The sequence below is a fragment of the Somniosus microcephalus genome, chromosome 1, assembly GCF_052327205.1.
Source record: "Somniosus microcephalus isolate GS21.2 chromosome 1, FLI_Smic_1.0, whole genome shotgun sequence".
Classification (NCBI taxonomy): Eukaryota; Metazoa; Chordata; class Chondrichthyes; order Squaliformes; family Somniosidae; genus Somniosus; species Somniosus microcephalus.
In genome coordinates, this window is record NC_140987.1 from 181,563,495 (window position 1) to 181,587,325 (window position 23,831).

At 45.5% G+C, this 23,831-nt stretch overlaps 1 protein-coding gene and 1 long non-coding RNA gene across 4 annotated transcripts in view; one reads left to right on the forward strand and one right to left on the reverse strand.

Annotated features, from left to right (window-relative positions):
- LOC147124493 (membrane protein FAM174A-like) overlaps positions 1-8,978 on the reverse strand; it is a 103,519-nt gene extending 94,541 nt beyond the window's left edge. For all 3 annotated transcript variants that reach the window (XM_085987846.1, XM_085987854.1, XM_085987863.1), the window contains exon 1: positions 8,556-8,978. In XM_085987846.1, the coding sequence (XP_085843972.1) occupies positions 8,556-8,854 (299 nt within the window). In that variant the 5' untranslated portion in view covers positions 8,855-8,978. The remainder of the gene's footprint in view (positions 1-8,555) is intronic.
- Positions 8,979-9,023: 45 nt separating this feature from the next.
- Positions 9,024-15,873, forward strand: LOC147124494 (uncharacterized). The gene is made up of 3 exons (XR_015078379.1): positions 9,024-9,158; positions 11,803-11,895; positions 13,572-15,873. It is a non-coding gene; the product is annotated as an uncharacterized LOC147124494 (long non-coding RNA).
- The last annotated feature ends 7,958 nt before the right edge of the window (positions 15,874-23,831 follow it).

A 23,831-nucleotide genomic window follows, 5' to 3' on the forward strand; every position in this document is an offset into this window, starting at 1 on the left:
AGCACTTTTTCCACAGAGAGTAGCAGAAATCTAGAACACTCACTGCCAAAAGGCTGTGGATTCTGGGACAATTATTGCTTTCAAGACTGAGAGATAGATTTTTGTTAGGTAAGGGTATCAAGGAATATGGATTAAAAGCAGGCAAATTGAGTTGAGGTACAGATCAGTCATGATCTAATTGAATAGCTCGAGGGGCTAAATGGCCTACTCCTTATGTTGCTAATCACTCAGGGCTGCAATATCAGGATAGCATATTCTGTTTCGGAGTGACTGCTGACAGCACAGCTGACCTACCTCTTTGATGACAGCACAATGACTATCAACGTCACAATGACTATTGACACCGCAGCTGGCCTGGAATCGCCCTACTGACCATGCGATTTAGCTTCAGAGTTTCAGGTCCGGCGTTAGGGCTTCAGAGCTTCGGGTCCGGCGTTAGGGCTTCAGAGCTTAGGGTCCGGCGTTAGGGCTTCAGAGCTTAGGGTCCGGCGTTAGGGCTTCAGAGCTTAGGGTCCGGCGTTAGGGCTTCAGAGCTTAGGGTCCGGCGTTAGGGCTTCAGAGCTAAGGGTAGATGGTTGGGCTTCAGAGCTTAGGGTAGATGGTTGGGCTTCAGAGTTTAGGATAGATGGTTGGGGCTTGAGTTTAGAAACATAGAAGATAGGAGGAGTAGGCCATTCAGCCCCTCGAGCCTGCTCCGCCATTCAATGAGATCATGGCTGATCATCCAATTTCAGTACCCTGTCCCTGCCTTCTCCCCATATCCCTTGATCCCTTTAGCCTTAAGAAATATATCTAACTCCTTCTTGAATATATTTAATGAGTTGGCCTCCACTGCCTTCTGTGGTAGAGAATTCCACAGGTTCACCACTCTCTGGGTGAAGAAATTCCTCCTCATAAGAACATAAGAAATAGGAGCAGGAGTAGGCCAATCGGCCCCTCGAGCCTGCTCCGCCATTCAATAAGATCATGGCTGGTCTGATCCTAACCGCCAATCTACTATCACAGAACCATCTCCTGAATCTAACAGAATTAGACACACGAAATAGGAGCAGGATCAGGCTACACGACCCCTGGGCCCGCTCCGCTACCCACAGGGCTATGTCCGATCCGAACCTAGACTCATGTCCAAATTCCTGCCCGCTCCCCGTAACCCTTAATTCCCTTTACTTCTAGGAAACCGTCTATTTCTGTTTTAAATTTATGTAACGATGTAGCTCCTACAGCTTTATGGGGCAGCATATTCCATGGATCTACCACCCTCTGAGTGAAGTAGTTCCTCCTCATCTCAGTTTTGAAAGAGCAGCCCCTTATTCTAAGACTATGCCCCCTAGTTCTAGTTTCACCCATCATCGGGAACATCCTCCCCGCATCCACCCGATCCAACCACTTCACAATCTTATATGTTTCAATAAGATCGCCTCTCATTCTTCTGAACTCCAATGAGTAGAGACCCAATCTACTCAACCTCTCCTCATATGTCCATCCCCTCATCCCTGGGATTAACCGAGTGAACCTTCTTTGTACTGACTCGAGAGCAAGTATGTATTTTCTTAAGTATGGACACCAAAACTGTACGCAGTATTCCAGGTGCGGTCTCACCAATACCTTGTACAACTGAAGCAATACCTCCCTATTTTTATATTCTACCCCCCTAGCAATAAAAGCCAACATTCCATTGGCCTTCTTAAATCACCTGCTGCACCTGCATACTAACATTTTGAGTTTCGTACACCAGGGCCCCCAGATCCCTTTGTACTACAGTACTTTCCAGTTTCTTGCCATTAAGATAATAACTTGCTCTATGATTTTTCCTGCCAAAGTGCATAACCTCACACTTTCCAGTATTGTATTCCATCTGCCAAATCTCTGCCCACTTACTTAGCCTGTCTATGTCCCCTTGCAGGTTTTTTATGTCCTCCTCACTCACTACTTTCCCTCCCATCTTAGTATCATCTGCAAACTTTGATATGTTACACTCGGTCCCCTCCTCCAAATCGTTAATATAGATTGTAAAGAGTTGGGGACCCAGCACTGACCCCTGCGGAACACCACTAGTTACTGATTGCCAGTCTGACAATGAACCATTTATCCCAACTCTCTGCCTTCTGTTAGATAGCCAATCCTCTATCCATGCCAGAATATTACCCCCAATCCTGTGATTTTTTATCTTAAGCAATAATCTTTTGTGTGGCACCTTGTCAAATGCCTTTTGGAAGTCTAAATACACTACGTCCACTGGTTCCCCTTTATCCACCCTATATGTTACTTCCTCAAAGAACTCCAGCAAATTTGTCAAACATGACTTCCCCTTCATAAAACCATGCTGACTTTGTCCTATTAAATTATGATTATCCAAATGTCCTGTTACTGTCTCCTTAATAATGGACTCCAAAATTTTACTGACCACAGATGTTAGGCTAACCGGTCTATAGTTTCCAGCCTTCTGTCTACTGCCCTTTTTAAATAAGGGTGTTACATTAGCAGTTTTCCAGTCTGCCGGGACCTTTGCTGAGTCCAGGGAGTTTTGGAAAATTACCAATGCATCCACAATCCCTACCGCCACTTCCCTCAAGACCCTAGGATGTAAGCCATCAGGTCCAGGTGATTTATCCGCCTTGAGTCCCATTATTTTACCGAGTACCACTTCCTTAGTGATTTTGATCGTGTTTAGTTCCTCCCCCCCTATAGCCCCCTGTTTGTCCAGTGTTGGGATATTCTTAGTGTCCTCTACTGTAAAGACTGATACAAAATATTCATTCAGTGTTTTTGCCATCTCCATATTTCCCACCATTAATTTCCCGGTCTCATCCTCTAAGGGGGCAACATTTACTTTAGCCACCCTTTTTCTTTTTATATAACTATAAAAACTCTTACTATCTGTTTTTATATTTTTTGCTAATTTACTTTCATAATCTATCTTCCCTTTCTTAATCAATCTTTTTGTTATTTTTTGCTGTCTTCTAAAGTTTTCCCAATCCTCTATCCTCCCACTAGATTTGGCTACCTTATATGCCCTTGTTTTTAGTCGAATACTATCCTTAATTTCTTTACTTAGCCACGGATGGCTGTCTTTTCTTTTACACCCTTTTCTTCTCAGTGGAATATATATTTTTTGGATGTTGTAAAATAATTCCTTAAATGTACACGACTGATCATGTATCGTCTTACCCTTTAATCTATTTTCCCAATCCACTCTACTCAATTCCACTCTCGTACCTTCATAGTCTCCTTTATTCAAGCTTAGCACACTTGTATGAGATCCAACCTTCTCACCCTCTAATTGAATATGGAATTCAACCATGTTATGGTCACTCATTCCAAGGGGATCCTTTACTAGGACATTTTTAATTAATCCTGTCTCATTACACAGGACCAGATCTAAGGTTGCTTGCCCCCTGGTCGGTTCAGTTACATACTGCTCAAGAAACCCATCCCTAATACACTCAATGAACTCATCCTCAAGGCAGCCCTGCCCAATTTGATTTGTCCAATTAATATGATAGTTAAAATCCCCCATAATTATAGATGCTCCCTTATTACAAGCCTCAACTATTTCCTGATTGATACTCCGTCCAACAGAGTTGCAACTGTTCGGAGGCCTGTAGACTACGCCCACTAGTGTTTTTTTCCCCTTATTATTACTTACCTGCACCCAAACTGTTTCATTATCCTGATCTTTTGACCCAATATCATTTCTCTGTATTACAGTGATTCCTTCCTTTATTAACATAGCCAACCCACCTCCCCTTCCTTCCTGCCTGTCCTTCCTGATCGTTAAATAACCTGGTATGTTTAATTCCCAGGCATTGTCACCCTGCAGCCATGTTTCTGTAATGGCCACAAGATCATACCCATATGTAATTATTTGTGCCATTAACTCGTCTATTTTGTTACGAATGCTACGTGCATTCAGATAGAGAACTTTCAAAGATGTTTTGTGACACTTAGTTCCTGCTTTTGCCCTTTTTATTACTTTACCTTTTACTCCATACCTTCTGCCCCTTCCTGACACGCTCTGGTTTTTAATTTCCCCACTGCTACCTAAGTCTATGACCTTCTCTGTTGTCATTTTTATTATTTGCTCTCTAGGAACCTCCCCCCGACTAGTTAGTTTAAAGCCCTCTCTACAGCCCTAGTTATATGATCCGCCAGGACTCTAGTCCCAGCACTGGCCAAGTGAAGCCGGTCCCAACGGAACAGCTCCCTCCTGCCCCAGTACTGGTGCCAGTGTCCCAGGAAGCAAAACCCATTTCTCCCACACCAGTCTTTGAGCCACGCATTTAACTCTCTAATTTTATTTGTCCTAGCCAAATTCGCTCGTGGCTCCTTGAGGTTCTGTTTTTTTAATTTGACCCCTAGCTGCTCATACTCCTTTAACAGAACCGGCTTCCTAGTCCTATCTACGTCGTTTGTACCAACATGGACCACGACAACTGGATCCACCCCCTCCCACTGCAAGTTTCTTTCCAGCCCAGAGGAGATGTCCTTAACCCTGGCACCGGGTAGGCAACACAGCCTTCGGGACACTCGCTCTCGGCTGCAGAGAACTCTATCTATCCCCCTAATAATACTATCCCCTACCACTACAACATTTCTATTTACTCCCCCCTCTTGAATGGCCCCCCGTTCCACGGTGCTGTGGCCAAGTTGCTCATCCTCCCTGCAGTCCCTGCTCCTTTCCCCACAGGGAGTAAAAACCTCGAACCTGTTGGACAAGAGCAAGGGCTGCGGCTCCTCCAACTCTACCTCCTGGATCCCCATACCTGCCTCACTCGTAGTCACACCGTCCTGTCCCTGACCATGGGCTACATCTGAATTAATTAACTTCATAGGTGTGACCACCTCCTGATACACAGAGTCCAGGTACTTCTCCCCCTCCCTGATGTGTCGCAGTGTCTGAAGCTCAGACTCCAGCTCATCAACACGGAGCTGGAGTTCCTGTAGCAGCAGACACTTGTCACAGACGTAATCACCGTGAGCCTCAATGGGGTTCACCGGCTCCCACATCTCGCAACAGTAACACATCACCTGCTCCATTCTATGTAATTAATTACGTTTTTTATTGTTAGTTATGGACACCCTCTGCCCGATTTTAGATGCTAGTATCCCCTTTAATTAATTGGATTTAAATTAAATCAATCCCTCTAGTTACACCAGTTAAATGGTTTACCAACAGTCACTCTGCACCCAAAAGGCCTTATTAACTACAACCCAGAGTTAAAGTTTGAAAAGAGCACCTAACACCCCACTTACCCGAACTCACACTTACCCAAACTCAGAGCACTCTTTGATGACTCGCACTCAGTGCTTGCTCACACTTGGACTCATATCTGTCCTAAATGGCTTACCCCTTATCCTTAGACTATAACCCCTGGTTCTGGACTCCCCAGCCATCGGGAACATCTTCCCTGCATCTAGTCTGTCTAGTCCTGTTAGAATTTAATAAGTTTCAATGAGATCCCCTCTCATTCTTCTAAACTCCAGCGAGTATAAGCCCAATCGACCCAATCTCTCCTCATACGTCATTCCTGCCATCCCAGGTATCAGCCTGGTGAATCTTCGTTGCAATCCCTCCATGGCAAGAACAGCCTTCCTCAGATAAGGCGACCAAAACTGCACACAATACTCAAGATGTGGTCTCACCAAGGCCCTGTACAACTGCAGCAAGACATCCTTGCTCCTGTACTCGAACCCTCTCGCTACGAAGGCCAACATACCATTTGCCTTCTTAACCGCCTGCTGCACCTGCATGCTTACCTTCAGCGACTGGTGCACAAGGACACCCAGGTCTCGTTGTACTTCCCCTTTTCCCAATCTATTGCCATTCAGACAATAATCGGCCTTCCTGTTTTTGCCACCAAAGTGGATAACCTCGCATTTATCCACATTATACTGCATCTGCCATGCTTCTGCCCAATCACCCAACCTGTCCAAATCATACTGGAGTTTCTCGGCATCCTCCTCACAGCACACATGCCCACCCAGCTTTGTGTCGTCTGCAAACTTGGAGATAATACATCTAGTTCCCTCGTCTAGATCATTTATATATATTGTGAATAGCTGGGGTCCTAGGACCGATCACTGCCTGCCACTCGGAAAAAAGACCCGTTTATTCCAACTCTTTGCTTCCTGTCTGCCAACCAGTTCTCTATCCAAGTCAGTACCTTGCCCCCAATCCCATGTGCCTTCACTTTACATGCTAATCTCTTATGCGGGACCTTATAGAAAGCCTTCTGAAAGTACAAATACACCACATCCACTGGTTCTCCCTTATCTATTCTACCAGTTACATCCTCAAAAAATTCCAGTAGATTAGTCAAGCACGAGTTACCTTTTGTAAATCCATGTTGACTTTGTCCGATCCTGTCACTGTTTTCCAAGTGCTCTGCTATTACATGTTTTATAATGCATTCTAGCATTTTCCCCACTACCAATGTCAGGGTTGATGTTTGGGCTTCAGAGTTTAGGGTTGATGTTTGGGCATCAGGGTTTAGGGTAGATGTTTAGGGCTTCAGAGTTTAGGGTTGATGATAATCTACATCCTAGGGTATTTAAGGTAGTGGCCCTAGAAATAGTAGATGCATTGCTGGTCATCTTCCAAAATTCTATAGACTCTGGAACAGTTCCCATGGATTGGAGGGTAGCTAATGTTCCCCCACTATTCAAAAAAGGTGGTAGAGAGAAAACAGGGAATTACAGACCGATAAGCCTGACATCGGTAGTGGGGAAAATGCTAGAGTCCATTTTCAAAGATGCAATAGCAGAGCACTTGGAAAACAGTGACAGGATCGGACAAAGTCAACATGGATTTACAAAAGGTAAATCGTGCTTGACTAATCTACTAGAATTTTTTGAGGATGTAACTGGTAGAATAGATAAGGGAGAACCAGTGGATGTGGTGTATTTGGACTTTCAGAAGGCTTTTGATAAGGTCCCGCATAAGAGATTTGCGTGTAACGTTAAGGCACATGAGATTGGGGGCAAGGTACTGACTTGGATAAAGAACTGGTTGGCAGACAGGAAGCAAAGAGTTGGAAAAAACGGGTCTTTTTCCGAGTGGCAGGCAGTGACTAGTGGGGTACCGCAGGGATCGGTCCTAGGACCCCAGCTATTCACAATATATATATAAATGATCTAGATGAGGGAACTAGATGTAATATCTCCAAGTTTGCAGATGACACAAAGCTGGGTGGGCGTGTGTGCTGTGAGGAGGATGCCGAGAAACTCCAGTATGATTTGGACAGGTTGGGTGATTGGGCAGAAGCATGGCAGACGCAGTATAATGTGGATAAATGCGAGGTTATCCACTTTGGTGGCAAAAACAGGAAGGCAGATTATTATCTGAACGGCAATAGATTGGGAGAGGGGGAAGTGCAACGGGACCTGGGTGTCCTTGTGCACCAGTCGCTGAAGGTAAGCATGCAGGTGCAGCAGGCAGTTAAGAAGGCAAATGGTATGTTGGCCTTCATAGCGAGAGGGTTTGAGTACAGGAACAAGGATGTCTTGCTGCAGTTGTACAGGGCCTTGGTGAGACCACATCTTGAGTATTGTGTGCAGTTTTGGTCGCATTATCTGAGGAAGGATGTTCTTGCCATGGAGGGAGTGCAGCGAAGATTCACCAGACTGATACCTGGGAAGACAGGAATGACTTATGAGGAGAGATTGGGTCAATTGGGCTTATACTCACTGGAGTTTAGAAGAATGAGAGGGGCTCTCATTGAAACTTATAAAATTCTAACAGGACTGGACAGACTGGATGCAGGAAGGATGTTCCCGATGGCCAGGGAGTCCAGAACCAGGGGTCACAGTCTAAGGATAAGGAGTAAGCCATTTAGGACAGAGATGAGGAGGAATTTCTTCACCCAGGGAGTGGTGAACCTGTGGAATTCTCTACCACAGAAGGCAGTGGAGGCCAATTCATTAAATTTATGCAAGAAGGAGTTGGATATATTTCTTAAGGCTAAAGGGATCAAGGGGTATGGGGAGAAGGCAGGGACAGGGTACTGAATTTGGATGATCAGCCATGATCTCATTGAATGGCGGAGCAGGCTCGAGGGGCCAAATGGCCTACTCCTGCTCCTATCTTCTATGTTTCTATATGTTTATGTTTCAGAGTTTAGGGCTGATGTTTGGGCATTAGGACTAGAAACAGTTTATTTTTATTACTGCCGACGCTTTGTCAACAGCAGAAGCCACTACTGATGGGCCATCCTTGTGGTCTGTATATTCTTGGCTTTATTGAAGAAAGATCTCGAGTGCGCGATGCCTAATGCTGGCAGCTCCCAATAAAACAACAAATGATTCCACCTGCAGGGTGACTGTAAATAACTGGGGTTTGGCGTCTTCCCACAGCCATCATGAGGTTCTGAGTAAAGCTCTGGATCCCAAACCTCAGCTCAAAGCCTGTTTCTTTGCCAGCTGTTGGTGTGTTTCCGCCATTTGCTCTGATTGTTCCGGACTTGCAGTCCCAACACACACCCACCCCCCTCCTCCACTCCGGGCTATCGAGGTGCGAGCACCCGGCATTACTTTATCTGACAGCCCCGCCCCCTCACCTGATGGTCCTCACCACGAAGTAGATGACGACGAGGGCGGTGACAGCGACCAGCACGTAGAGGGCCCGCTGGATCATCATGGTCTGCTCCTTACCGGGCGCGTTGCTGTACTCGCCATTCTTCTTGGCCTTGCCTCCCGCTCCCAGCGCCGTGCTACTGCTGGTGGTACGGACAGCCGTGCCGGGGCCGGTGGTGTTGTCGCGGCGCTCAGTGTGCGCCTGCAAGCCCGGCACTGCGTCCACAGCCCACATCAGCAGCCAGAAACAGAGCAGCCGAGGACGGCACAGCCTCACCGACATCGCTTGCGCGCTCTCTCTCTCTTTCTCTCTCCCACAGCCGCGGGTGGTGGTTGGGTTGAGGCCGGGCACGCTCCACCGGCCCCGCGCTCGCAGCCGTTAATAGCCCAGTGCGGCGTCACCAGGAGCGCGAGGCCACTGACGTCAGCGGAAGCGGCGCCGATTGTTGTTTGTTTCCCCTGTGGAACCGCCACGTGGAGGGAGCAGAGAGGAGGGGCTGTCGTGGGATACATTTCTGCCCAGGAGAGGAGGGGCTGCTGTCGTGGGATACAATTCACAATTCAAATCGCTTTATTGGCATGATAAGGTACATCTTATGTTGCCAAAGCATCAAAATACATTTATGGTTGAACACATAAACGCGGTTCTATTCATACAGTGTATAAACAGGTATATCCCTGAGTTTATAAATATACATTCGCCTTGTTTATATATACTCTTGTCTTAGTTTACTGGTTGTCCCTCTGTTCATGGCCAGCTGTAACGTAGTGTGCCGCCAGTGTTACACAGCTTCTCTCCTCCCCCAGTAGGAATGGGAGTTTTTGGTTGTCATTCAGATTTCTGAATTCAGGGCATATTTGTGAGAATTTTTGGTAGAAATTCTCCCTGATGCCCTGATATTTTCCACAGGCTGCGAGGAAGTGCATCTCTGTCTCAACTACTCCCTGACTGCAATGAGAGCATATCCTGTCTTCTCTTGGCAGCCTGGTTTGCCTGTGTCTGCCTTTTTCGATCGCTAGGCTATGTTCGCTAAGTCTGTACCTTGTCAAGGTTCTTCTCAGTTTGTTATCCTTTACCATGGTCAGGTAATCAGCTATGTTGTATTGTCTGTTTAGGGCCAAGTAGCAATTGAGTTTGCTTTGGGTTTTTGTTGTTTCTGCCCAATATGTCAGATATTTTTCCTTTTGCTTAGCGACGATTGTGTTGGGTCGAATACTTTGTGTTACCCTGTCACTGTCCTGGGACTGGTTATTGTTAGTATTGTTAGTAGTTACTTCACTGAGTCCCAGGACTAGTTGACTGAGGGTATTCTTCTTTATGGTCAGCTCTTGGCATTTCAGGGCGTCGTAGTGATAGCATTGGGGGTTGCTCATTTGTAGGTGATTCCAAAATTTGGTGGCTCTTTTTTGGATAGTGATTATTAATGGATATTGGCCTAGTTCCACCCTGCATGCATTGTTTACTGTTTTCCTTTGAGTCCGGAGGATACTTTTACAGAATTCTGCATGTAGGATCTCAATAGGGTGTTTGTCCCATTTTGCAAATTCTTGTTGTGTTTCTGCCATGGGGAGAGGGGCTGCTGCAGTGGGATACATTTCTGCCATGGGGAGAGGGGCTGCTGTAGTGGGATACATTTCTGCCCAGGGGAGAGGGGCTGCTGTAGTGGGATACATTTCTGCCCAGGAGAGGAGGGGCTGTCGTGGGATACATTTCTGCCCAGGAGAGGAGAGGAGGGGCTGTCGTGGGATACATTTCTGCCCAGGAGAGGAGGGGCTACTGTAGTGCGATACATTTCTGCCCAGGGGGGAGGGGCTGTAGTGGGATACATTTCTGCCCAGGAGAGGAGGGGCTGCTGTAGCGCGATACATTTCTGCCCAGGGGAGGAGGGGCTGCTGTAGCGCGATACATTTCTGCCCAGGGGAGGAGGGGCTGCTGTATCTTAAGCTGATGTACATAACATTCCTTCACTTGTATTAGCAGGAAAACACAAAAATGTGAAAACTTGAAGTGAGAAAATCAAACGGTGGAGGGACAAAATTTGTTTTTCATTTTTAACAGTCACTTTCCTAAATCACCCCTCACCTAGTTGGTAGGTGAGTGATGGGGGCTGTGGTGCATTGAGCAGTGTGTGAGGCTTGTGGTGCAGATGGTGGGATATGGCATTTGCTGAAGCCTTCACTCACCTTGACTACCTGTGTGAGATTATTAAACCTTTTGCAGCACTGGATCCAGGTCCTTGGGATAACACTGGTGGCCGTGACGGATTGTGCAATTTCTTCCCATAATCTGCAAATGACCTTGGATGGCCTCTTATCTCCCTGCGGGTAAAGGACAGCCTCCAGTGCAGCATCTGAAAATCGTCTAGCTCCTTCTCTAGGCGCTATTGTTTCTCCAGACAATGAGGTGCTTCTACAACAAAGCACCACCCCTTTAAGTAGTGCAGAGGGCTTAAGCCAAAGTTTATTGGCCAGTAGACTGCACCCGATATTGGTCCCCCCCCATGGAGCCCTAAGCCAATCAGCAGCACATTTAGTGTGGAGATCAGTGCTCCAATCATATTAATGAACAGGCAACACAAAGTTTGTGTGCTGCCTGCACCACTTAGAAGAGGCGCAGGCAAATAGCACCTCAGAAGGTTGTGAATTTTTGGCATTTTCTACCCCAGGGCTGTGAATGCTGAGTCGTTGAATATATTCAAAGTTGAGATCGATAGATTTTTGACTTTAAGGGAATCAAGGGATATGGGGATTGGGCGGGAAAACGGAGTTGAGGTCGAAGATCAGCCATGATCTTATTGAATGGCAGAGCAGGCTCGAGGGGCTGTATGGCCTACTCCTGCTTCTATTTCTTATGACTTAAAAATTTTTTCTAACTGCTCTCCTGCATCATTACCTTCTGACTCTGGGTGAAAGCCTACCCTAGCAGCTTTCTGTATAAAAATCTGTGTTTCTGGCCCTATTCATATCTCCCTGTGTTCAGAATTAGAGACGAGGGCCTGTGTCCGACAGCTCTGCCAAGTGCCTGGAACCAAGGATATCAGGTGTTTATAAAAATTACCAAGACATACTCGTGAATTGCTTATTGTCTTTGGTCTTTCGGGAAGCAACTTCAATGCCTGGCTAATTCACATTTAACCACCATTTATCTCTGTATTTTTAAACTTGTGTGAATATGCTTAGTCTAAAAAACCCTATGTTTAAATGTAACTATTTTCCAAATTTTTTCTAAAGATCCAAAATTCCAAAACCTGACACCCACGTCGCAACAATGTAATTCATTCTACGCGTGAAGAGCTTTGAGATTTTTCTGAGAGATGTGATAAGGTACTACATAAATGCATGCTTTGTTCATTAATGGATGAGAAGAGACCAGAACAGGAGGCGGTCTCGGGCAATTTTAAGTCATTAGCAACTTTTGAGAAGTCAATCTGAAAATAATTGTCCAGGAGACTATCATTAGTGTGGGTATACTGAAGTCTGAGGCATGAGCTTATAGCTCGTACACTAATGTTCATATCATGTAATGTCTTTAAAATTATGAAGGAGCTTGATAGGGTAGACATAAATAAGATGTTTCCACTTGTGGGGGAGACCAAAACTAGGGGCCATAAATATAAGATTGTCAATAATAAATCCAATAAAGAATTCAGGAGAAACCTCTTTACCCAGAGAGTGGTTAGAATGTGAAACTTGCTACCACATGGAATAGTTGAGGTGCCGTAGATGCCGTTAAGGGGAAGCTAGATAAATACATGAGGGAGAAAGGAATAGAAGGATATGCAGATAGGGTAAGATGAAGTAGGGTGGGAGAAGGCTCATGTGAAGCATAAACACCAGCACAGACCAGTTGGGCTGAATTGTGAAGGAATAAGCCATTTAGAAAAAATGTTGACCCTGAATAAATAACCTTATTGAAACAGAAGGTGCATGGCTCCAACAGGCTGACTTTTGGGAACAAAAACAATGGTCCACCCTGGATAAGATATTTTAATTTAAACTTTGTAAAGATGGCATATAAGATAAGGAACATCTGCCCTCGTAAAGATGACATAAAATAAGGGACACCTGCCCTTCACACCATTTTATATGGTAAACCCAGAACACCTAGAGATGCGACAAGATTCTGGAATATTACAAGCTGATGTGGCAGTGGAGAATTGCAGAGGCCGGCAGAAAGACAAATAGGGATAATTAACTTGCATCAGCAGAAAACCTTAAAGGAAATATAACTGGAAAAGGGTATAAATATTGAAGTCTCAAATGAGATAGCAGAGTCGCTTTAATCGGGCAAGGCGATTCTCGGCTACGGAGGCAGCTCTGTGGTCTACAACTCTTTGTACCTTGGGGATCAAAGGTATTTGATATTGATGGATATCCTGTATAGGAAACTTTAAGAACTGTAATACTGTAGCGAAGTTAAGATTTAAAAGTAAGATTCTCTGTTAAAAAGGTCGTTTTTTTTCTCTTTTTGTAAATTGCACGTCGGTTCTTTAATAAATCTCTATATATTTTTAGAATTGTCTCACATAAGTCTTCTGTATCAATAACTCGCAAACTCAATCTCTGTACACTCTTTGGTGAAGAGTTACATAATTCTGAAGGAGTTCTCCGGACCCTCATAATATCCAGGACGTTACGGTCTAGCTAAACTAATTAAAAGCGCTATCTGGAGGACGGTAACAATCTCGGGTTGTTCCTTTCCTTTAGGGAGAGATAACTTGGACCTTTAGACCCAATTAAGCATCTTTAGGATTCGGCTACCTCAAAATTTAGTTAAAAGTGAACGTCTGAGAAATATGCCTGATCCGGGTAGGACGAGTAAATATCCCTTCAGTATGGCCTGTATCTGTGCTGTAAATTCCATGTAATTCTATGTATTACTGAAAAACTGTTACATAGGCACAGATTCTATTGTAGTGGAAGTATATTGCAGTGAAAGATACTTAAAGGTGATTATGGATGGTTGTATTTTGATATTTTGTTCTCTTGTGTTTTTGTAGAAATGGAAGCACAGACTGATATCACAGCCTGTGTCTCTGACAAGCTAGTACTTTAAAGCACCATGAGATGCTTACATAACTTTTGCCAACCACCAGTACAGTTACACTCCCTGGAAGATGTGGATATCAAGGTTGGAGAGCAAGTACCAGTGAGTCACAGTGTATAGATGAGGAGGAGCAAGAAGTGGTGGCTACTTATGGCTAGACACCTGCCCAGCTAGGTTCTTGCTTCTGCTGCAGTACCCAAGCACTCAGACAAGACCTGCTTACAATCTGTAGATTGCTGACTGACAGGATTGCTACTTGTGTCCATTACAAAATACATTGGAGCATAGAAGAGTCCACCAACCAAATCTGCACAGTTATGGATGAACATTTGTCTGAACTTCAGTCTGCCATAGAGCTCGTGGCAACTTCTGTGACATCTGAAGCAGAGCCCTTAGTGGTACAGGTGACAGACACTGTAAAGCATCTTACATGAATCCTCAAATTTTAAAAATGTCCTCTGGATTTGTTTCAGCACACAGAAAATTGCATATAGACAACCATGAGGGAGGAATCCACAGATCTTATAGCTGCCCAAAGTTCTGCTGTCAGACAAATCAGTGTGTTGAGGGAGTGCCCAGCCGCACCGGCATGCATTGATTAGTCATTAATGAGGCACCTGCCTGTTAAACCAATGCCACATCCACAGCATCAAGCATTCCTGTGCAAGCGACAGTCGAGATACCAGAAAGCAGGCAGGACCAGGTAGCCACCACAGTACTGAATGTGGCTGACAAAAATGCAGGGTCTTCATAATGCACAGCACAAAATGGTCTAGGGCTACTAGAACCTCTACAAATGATCAGTGAAACCCAGCAAATGGCCAGCACCCTTCTAATGCCTGAAATATCTGGTCTGCAACAAATGAGGAGCACTGATCTCTGTGCCCAGTTCCCTAATCTGCACCCCCATAAAGCAAGACACTGCACATAATTTTGGTGCCAATATTTGAGGAGCTGCACAAAAGTGTAGGAGAAGCTAATTTGGGGACAGTTACTTTGTAGTTGTGGCTTTCAGTTTTAAGAAATGGTGTTGCCGTGGCTCTCATTGGAAGGCATCCTCAATTAATGTCTGGGGCACTAGTCTTCCTTGCTGCATTGCCAATTGTAATTTTCACCCTCTTGCCCTGCTATGCTTTCACCATCCTGTTGTTCCACCATCATGGTGAGGCTTCTTTGTAGGACAAATTTATTCAGTGTGAACCAGAGGCCAATTATTTATGTGACCCTGGGGACAGGTTGTATTGTAAGGCATTCCCAATCAAGGCATCTGAAATGCTGTTTTAAGATCCCAGTGGTATGCTCGATAATCATTCTAGTTGTAGCATGAGTTTCATTGTACCATTTGTTGTACCTTCATTGTACCTTCTGCCATTTATTGGTGAAAAAGTGTCATGAGCCACGTCTACAAGGGTAGCTTTGGCTTCCATAGAGGCTTACACTACAGAAGAAGGGCATTCAGCCCATCGTGTCTATGTTGGCTCTTTGCTAGAGCAAGCCATAACATATCCCACAGCCCTGCTCTATCCATTCTTGGCATTATCCCGGTGTATCTACACTATACACTCTCTATGCCTTTAATCTGCTTTCTAGAATAGGGCACCCAAAACTACACAGAGTACTCTAACTGTAGCCTAATCAATATTTTGTATAAATGTATCATTACTTCTTTACTCTTATATTCTGTGCACCTATTTATAGAATCAAAAAAGCTTTTGTCTTTTTCTACAGCTTTATCCACCTTATTCACACTTTCAGAGAATCATGTATTTGAACCCCTAGGTCTCTCTGTTCATCCACATCCTTCAGTGTCTTTTTTCGAATGTATACTCCTGTTCCTTGTTTTTCCTGGCAAGTTGCAGCTGTCAATTCTTCTGCTCTTTCAAAAAGGGTGACACAGATTGCCTTAAAATGAAGGCACAATAAGAGATCCCAAGGCAACAGGCAAGGCATCTGCATGATTGTGTGCTGGAGGACTCATACCAGCTGGAATAAAATCCCTTCTGATTCATACAGGACACAGCATTGTGCACAGGGTTTAGCATAGTAACATTGGTGCAGCCACTGGCTCTCTGTACTCTAGGAAAGCTACCAGGTCTGTAGAATTGCTTTACTCTATCATGTTGCTACTGTTGATCAGTGGCAAAACTGATAAATATGTTGGATCAGCTGAATAATGCAACTGTGAACTCCTTGATCTGACATCAAGTTGTGAAAAAATTAAAATTCTTGGAGCTCATTATTGTGAGACAAAGCTATCCTGTTGGCCCTTTGTAAGAATATCTGTGCCCAGCTCCTGATCCCATCTCCCTTCAAGGTGCACAACCTTGATACACTGCGTAACTCTGAGCTGAGCTTCAAACCCACATACAGTCTGCCAGTGCATTGCCAAGACTGCCTACTCCAACCTCCAACACATCAGCCATCGCCACCCTTATCTCATGCCAGCACACTGAAACCCACATTCATGCCATTGCTGCTTCAGGACTCAACTTTTCAAACACCTTCCTCACCGGCCTTCTGAGGTCTATTTTACATAAACTCCAATTCATTCAAAATTCCACTGCCCAATTCCTATCCTGCACAAAACCCTACTAACCCTAATTCCCAATTGTTGCTGACGTCCACTGGCTCCCCGACTTAGCACAATCATTTTAGAATCCCCGTCTGGACTTCAATTCCCTCATGGCCTCACCCCATCCTATCTCTGCAGCATCCTCCAGCCCTACTTCCTCGCTTGCATGATCCACTCTTCTAAGTCTTGTCTACTGCGCATTTCCTTGATGCACTGCAGCAACTCGCCAAGGCTTCTTCTGCAGAACCTCCCAAATCTCTTCCACCTAGAAGGACAAGGGTAACAGGCACATGGGAACACCACCACCTCCAAGTTCCCCTCCAAGTCACACACCATCCTTAGAAGTATATCGGCGATCCTTCATCGTCGCTGGGTCAAAATCCTGGAACTCCCTACCTAACAGCACTGTGGAAGTAACTTCACCACACGAACTGCAGTGGTTCAAGAAGGTGGCTCACCACTACCTTCTCGAGGGCAATTAGGGATGGGCAATAAATGCTGGCCTTGCCAGCGACGACCACATCCCATAAGTGAATTAAAAAAACTATCCGCGTCAGAGCCTTTAACCAGCTTACCCCGACACTTTGGAATTCCCTCCCTAACTCAGTCTTGCTATATCTTTCTCCACCTTCAAAAGTGTAGTGTCCGCGCATCAATAACACACGGACTGCAGAGAACGGTAATAGAGGTGTTTACTGAACAGAGGGTATGCTGGAACTGAAAGTACAGAAGCCTGCTACTGCTTTATATACAGGTGTGGTCACTACCGGTACTACAGTATAAAAACAGTTCTCTCTTAAAGGTACATACACAACAAAAAGCCTCTTTAAAACTTACCTCTTTGGATACATCATTGGTCACTTCACCACTCCTCCTACTACTTAATGAGTCTGATGCCCAGCTGTGAAGCCTTGAGATGCTTGACTACATTAAAAGTGCTATACAAATATTAGTTGTTGATACACCTTTGGACAGCAAACGGGCTTACACTGTTAGCCTGGATGGAGCCAGATGCATAAAAATTGAGTGCTAAGGTGACTGGCAGTGTTGTACAGGTGTTAGCCTTCTTCATGTGTGTTCTTGAAGGGGATGGCACAGTTCTTTCACAACCTCTCTCCTAAGCTTAAGCCTCTTTAGGCAAATCTCTTCTATAATTCACAAGTAGCTGTGCCTGATCTGGCAGACACATGTTACATACTAGCACAACCTGAAAGTATACCTTGAGTGCCACCTGACATTATGGGCAGTGCTTCCCTACTTTTGTTAGTGATTCTCTGCCAATTACAGTGCTGATGAATTCAATATTCATAGTATCGAACAGTGGGTAGGCTTCAGTAATAGACTGCAACCACGCCAGTTGCTCTAAGGAATCATAACGTGATGCATTAGCATTGGAATATGATGTAGTTCCCAAATACGCATCTATTATGCCAACAATTTCCTTAATATTATACTGTGCAGAAACTACTTTTCCTGAACAACAATTTGGCAGCAAGCATTTCAAAAACAGATGGAAAGTGCACTCTACATAGCAATCTCAAAATTACTGTACAGCGATCTTCAAAAGTGCAGGCACTGAGGCTAGCGCCAACAGTAATTTATAGGTTCATACGGTTAAATAGGTTTGTGATATATATCATTTTTTAATCATAAGTTTCACTCCTAATAATTCCCTGATCTTGAGAGTTCTAAGGTCACCTATACATTGGCACCTGTACAAGTGATTCCCACCTGCACATTTGGCAGGGTTTTTTCCAAGCTGCCAGTTTCTTGGCAAGAGGTATCGGAGACTTGCTGTGTTCAGTTGTGGAGAATGGACCTTGGAGAACAGGAATTACTATAGTGAATATACATTTTTTTCAGATTAGGTTCTCCATTTACATACAGACGATTGACTATCAAAAATATCTAAAATGGGTAGTTATGTGAAAATCAGAATCAAATGTTTAAAAACAGTCAAATCAGTGACAACAATAAAATATGAGGAATTAAATCATTTGTCAAATAGAAATAATAAAAGAAAGGGCTGTCCAGCAATGAGTCACCTGTATCTTGCCTATACTAAAAAATTGCATTACAGATTTCTTCAGGAAGAAGGTAAAGCCAATAAAGTAGGCTATTCTTCTGGTAGAATGATTTTTGAGTTGTCTAGGACAAGGACAACCATCTGATTAGTGGCATGTATAGAGGTATTTGTTTTGAAATAGCTTATTCTAGTTCTACTTCCCCACTCGCATTGTCCATTCTTTTAACTCTTTTCTGTTGTCCCTCTGCACTACCATGAGTGGCCTTCAACTATCTTTGGATTTCTCTCCCTAACCCCTTTTTACTATATCTCTACTCACCTTCAAAAGCCCCCTTAAAATATACCTCTTTGAATATTCCTATTGCCACTTTTAACAGTTGTACAGATGTTAGCCTTCTTCATGTGTGTTCTTGAAGGAGATGGCACAATTCTTTTACAACCTCTCTCCTAACAATTAACCTCCTTAGGCACCTCTCATCAATTATTCTCAGCGAGCTATATAGGACAGAAAGAGGGGTCCAGTTGGCTGTATGGGGTGAAGTTTCCTCAGGGTTCAATGGCACAATGTACAATGATGAGACTCTGCCTCCTTTGCATTCCCCAGGATTTCTGAGGTTTCCTTCAGGGAAGGCAGTCACTTGCTTGCACATCTAGCATGCACAAGCAAGGGATTGTTATGCCGATAAAGTAGGAGGGTCCTAAGAGGTTGGCGTTAGGGCATTCACCCAGCCCTGCTCAGGTTTACTTATTCTTTTCAATAGGAAGGATACTAGGGTTGACTATTTACATTGCTGCTATTATTTTTATATAATAAGTGTCCAGTTAACATGGAATTGTGACAGAAATGGCTATTCTAAACTATTGAAATAATTACTCTACGTCTAAAATTTCTTCTCACTTTTCTTGACAAAGAAGCACTGCCAATCTTGTATATGTAAGTTTTAAAATCCAAATTGTCATCTGCATTAGCAGTACTGCCTATGTCAAGGACTGTCAACAAGTTTAAAGGTGTTATTTTCATAATTAAGCTGTAACAACTTTGGAAGTTGATGATTAAACTTCTACCCATTTCTATTTGCAAAATTATTTCAAACCAAAGTGTGATCCATAACAACAACAGTGGGAACAACATGAAGGGCTTAATAAGCTATGGAGAACAGGCTGCAAAGTTTGTTGAAGCTTGGCCCTTGAAACTGTTAATGGCCCAGAAATTCGGGTCTCCATGGGTGAGTACGCACGGGGTACTCACCCGTAGGCCCAATGGAAGTGCCGGTTGCCTGCATGCACTGCGCATGAAACCGGCACTTCCGTTCCCCTGAAAGCAGGGGTTCAGAGGTCGAACGCGTGCGCGGGAGAGGCTGTGTGTGCGCATCGAACTTTGTTTTTCTTTACAGGTTTTCCCGGGAAGGTAAGTCTGCAGAATTTAGAAATGTAAAAAGCAGGCGTAAGGCCTGCTTTTTACAAGGTAAGTGGTGAATTAATTAAAATTAAAACATTTTTTCCACAGGTTTATTATTTTTAAATACTTTAAAGCAAGGTAAGTTTATTTTTAGCCCCGTTAGAAAATAAAATTATTTTTTTCAAAAATTTAAATTATTGTTTAAAATAGTTATTTCATTTAATTTATAGTTTATTTAAAAAATGTGATTTAAAAAAAATTTATTTGAAGATTTAATGATGTTTTGTAAGAAGAAGTATTTCTAAGTTTGACAGCACTTCCTGTCAGACTTATGAATGGAGCATTCCCTGCTGTGATTGGCTCCCCATGGCCTACGTGATCCCAGGGGACGCTTCGAACTAACTGCGCCCCTGGGATATGCAAGCACTGCGCGCCGGCAGCTGGACCAGGCCCCGGATCGGAATTCCACAGGGGCCCACAGCTCAACGGCCGGCGCGCAAGGTAAGTGCAGGTCGGGGGCTTGCACCCACGGGAAGCCCCCGACCCGAATTTCTGGGCCAATATATCTAATTTCTACAGTTAGTCTTATAGCATAAACAGCATTCATTCAAAATTTAATCAATCTAACTTAAAGTGTTCTCAGTCATCATGTTCAGATGTAGAGGCTGACATCTCATTGATGCTACTTTGCATTGCCGTACACAGCTGCTACTGGCAGATAATAAAAGATGGCTTGTCATTCCCAAATATAAGAAAAATAAATGGGAAGAACTAGAAATTGGGGGGTTTATTGCCACCCGTTATAGCCAGATTCAGGCAAAAAAATGGAGGCTGCTCTTCAGCCAGCTGCCGGCGGGTCCCTCGGTGGCCGCCATTTTTGATGGCCGGCAGCGCTGCCGATATCCGTGATCGCTAAAATCATTTAGATGATGCAGATTGTGATGTCAGTGAGTGTGCAATGCTCACTTGATGCCCGATCTGCGAGTTTGGAGTTAGTCGTTCAACTTCCCGGCATTTTTCACGTGAGATGAGCTAAGCAAGTGTTGACACACAGGAAGGAGGCTCTGACAGTGGTATTTAAAGGGATCATCAGCAACTACTTGCAGCTGACATGTTTGTTTAGTTTGACTGGCTCTGTGCAACTTTCTGCAGCTCTAGCAGCTTTATAAACTTCTTTCAAGGTTCTAAGGTAACAGGGAGTGTTGTTGCAAGTGGAGAACACCTTCATTCTTATTTAAAAGCTTCTGCTCACAACACTTGCTCACAATACTGGCAGTCCCCCTCGCGCTCGAGTATCTTAGGGAGAAGTAGCAGGGGCAGAGAAGAAGACGAGAAGATGCGCGCAAAGGGAGGAGGAGGAGGGCTCTCAACAGGAGGCCTTACTCACCTAGGGTCTTCTGAGAGCACTTCACTTATATCCAATTATTAAGCAAGGTGCAGTACATTAGGAGGCTCCGCTTCACCAAGGAGGTGGTCACAGAACTCTGCCACCTCCTGCAACCTGAGAACAGGGCGAACACAGCTCTTCCAGTGGCAGCTAAGGTCACCGTGACCCAAGGGTGGCTGCTTGGAGACAAGGAGCTGAATTTTCCGTGGTAGTAACGGGCGCGATCGGTGGCAGGTCGGGTGGGAAAGTTGTTTTTTTGACAGTGGGTCAGGAACTCGCCTTTCCCAGAGGTGCATCTGTCAGCGTGGAGCTGACTTGACCTGCAGCGGCAGGGGACCCAACTGAAATCATTATAAGGTACTTTACAGGCACTTAGAGCCTTTTTTGCCTCACTTTTTAAATTTCCCTGCATGGCCACGGGATTCACACAGCTCGGGAACCATGTCTGTCAACCTGAGTTCCATGGCCATTGCTCCAGCTGATTATTTGACAGCATGGAAAACAAACCAAAATAAAAACATGTTGATTACATCAGCTAACAGATTGATGGAGATTCTGTATGATACGCTTATCAATTACTCCATAAAAGACGATGAATCAGGAAGGAGATGAAAAGGCTTTTATTAACTAGAGAACAGAACATGCCTCTCGTGGGTGGCTGGTTCCAAGAAGGAAGTGAGTCGGCGAAACCCCCACCTTTACACCTGGTCATGTGGGCGGAGTCAGCTGAGGCATGCCTTGGTACACAGCGCCACCCAGAGGTAACAATATACAATAACAGTGGTTTACCACATTCACCCCTTGTTTAAAATTAAGTCCGGCGGGGTGAAGGGTACTACAAGTTCGTGTAGTTAAGTCTATCAGGAGGCCTTGTCTGACGTCCTGATCGTCATGGCGGCGGCGGTGTTGCAGCATCCAACGTCGGATCTGGTGTCTGGGTGGTCAACGAAGGGTCCTGGGGCTCCGGCATGTCGTCTACAGGGGTTGGATTGGGAGGGGTGGTGGGGGATAACGGTGGTAGTTCAGAGGTACCCGAGGGTGCGAGATCTCGTATGGAGACCGTGTCCTCCCGCCCGTCTGGGTATGTCACCCAGGCATACTGGGGGTTGGCGTGTAGGAGGTGCACCCTCTCGACCAGGGAGTCCGTTTTATGGGTCCTTACGTGCCTCCGCAGTAGGACGGGCCCAGGAGAAGTCAGCCATGCCGGTAGCGAGGTTCCTGATGTGGACTTCCTGGGGAAAACGAACATTTGCTCATGAGGGGTGGCATTAGTGGCAGTACAAAGCAGTGACCGGATGGAGTGGAGCGCCGCAGGGAGGACCTCCTGCCAGCGAGAGGTCGGAAGGCCCTTAGATTTTAAGGCTAAGAGGACGGCCTTCCAAACCGTCGCGTTCTCTCTTTCCACCTGGCCGTTCCCCCGGGGGTTGTAGCTGGTGGTTCTGCTCGTAGCAATACCTCTCGCTAGCAGGTACTGCCGAAGTTCGTCGCTCATGAAAGATGAGCCCCTGTCGCTATGTATATAGCTAGGGAACCCGAACAAGGCGAAGAGGTCATTCAGACATTTGATGACCGTGGTACTGGTCATGTCTGGGCAGGGGATGGGAAACGGGAGTACTCATCAATTATGTTGAGGAAGTACACATTGCGGTCAGAGGAGGGGAGGGGCCCTTTAAAATCGACGCTCAGGCGCTCGAAGGGGCGAGTGGCCTTGATCAGGCTTGCTCTGTCCGGCCTATAAAAGTGCGGTTTGCACTCGGCACAGATTTGGCAGTTCCTGGTCATGGTCCTGACCTCCTCGATGGAGTAGGGCAGGTTACGGGATTTGATGAAATGGAAGAACCTGGTGACCCCCGGGTGGCAGAGGTCATTGTGGAGGGTCTGCAGTCTATCAACCTGCGCGTTGGCGCATGTACCACGTGATAGGGCGTCTGGGGGCTCATTTAGTTTCCCGGGCCGGTACAAGATATCATAATTGTAGGTGGAGAGTTCGATTCTCCACCTCAAGATCTTGTCGTTCTTGATTTTGCCCCTCTACTTATTATTAAACATAAAAGCTACTGAACGCTGGTCAGTGAGCAGGGTAAACCGTTTTCCGGCCAGGTAATGCCTCCAGTGACGCACCGCTTCCACAATAGCCTGGGCCTCCTTTTCGACAGAGGAGTGTCGGGTCTCGGGGCCCTGGAGGGTCCTTGAGAAAAAGGCCACGGGTCTGCCCGCCTGGTTAAGGGTTGCAGCTAGGGCGAAGTCGGATGCATCGCTCTCCACTTGGAAGGGGATCGACTCATCCACTGCGTGCATTGTGGCCTTCGCGATATCGCTCTTGATAAGAGTGAAGGCTGCACATGCTTCTGGTGTCAGGGGGAAGGAGGTGGATTTGATGAGGGGTCTAGCTTTGTCTGCATAGTGGGGCACCCACTGGGCATAGTAGGAGAAAAACCCCAGGCATCTCTTCAGTGCTTTTTGGCAGTGGGGGAGGGGTAGCTCCATTAGGGGGCGCATTCTGTCGGGGTCGGGCCCGATGACTCCGTTCTCCACCACGCAGCCGAGAATGGCGAGGCGTTTGGTGCGAAACATACATTTCTCTTTATTGTACGTTAGGTTCAGCCGTTGGGCCGTACGGAGGAATTTTTCTAGATTAACGTCATGGTCCTGCTGGTCGTGGCCACAGATGGTGACGTTATCCAGATAGGGAAAGGTGGCCTGCAGCGCGTTCTCGTCAACCATCCGGTCCATCTCCCTTTGGAAGACCGAAACCCCGTTGGTGACGCCGAAGGGAACCCTAAGGAAGTGGTAGAGGCGGCCGTTCGCCTCGAAGGCAGTATACTGGCG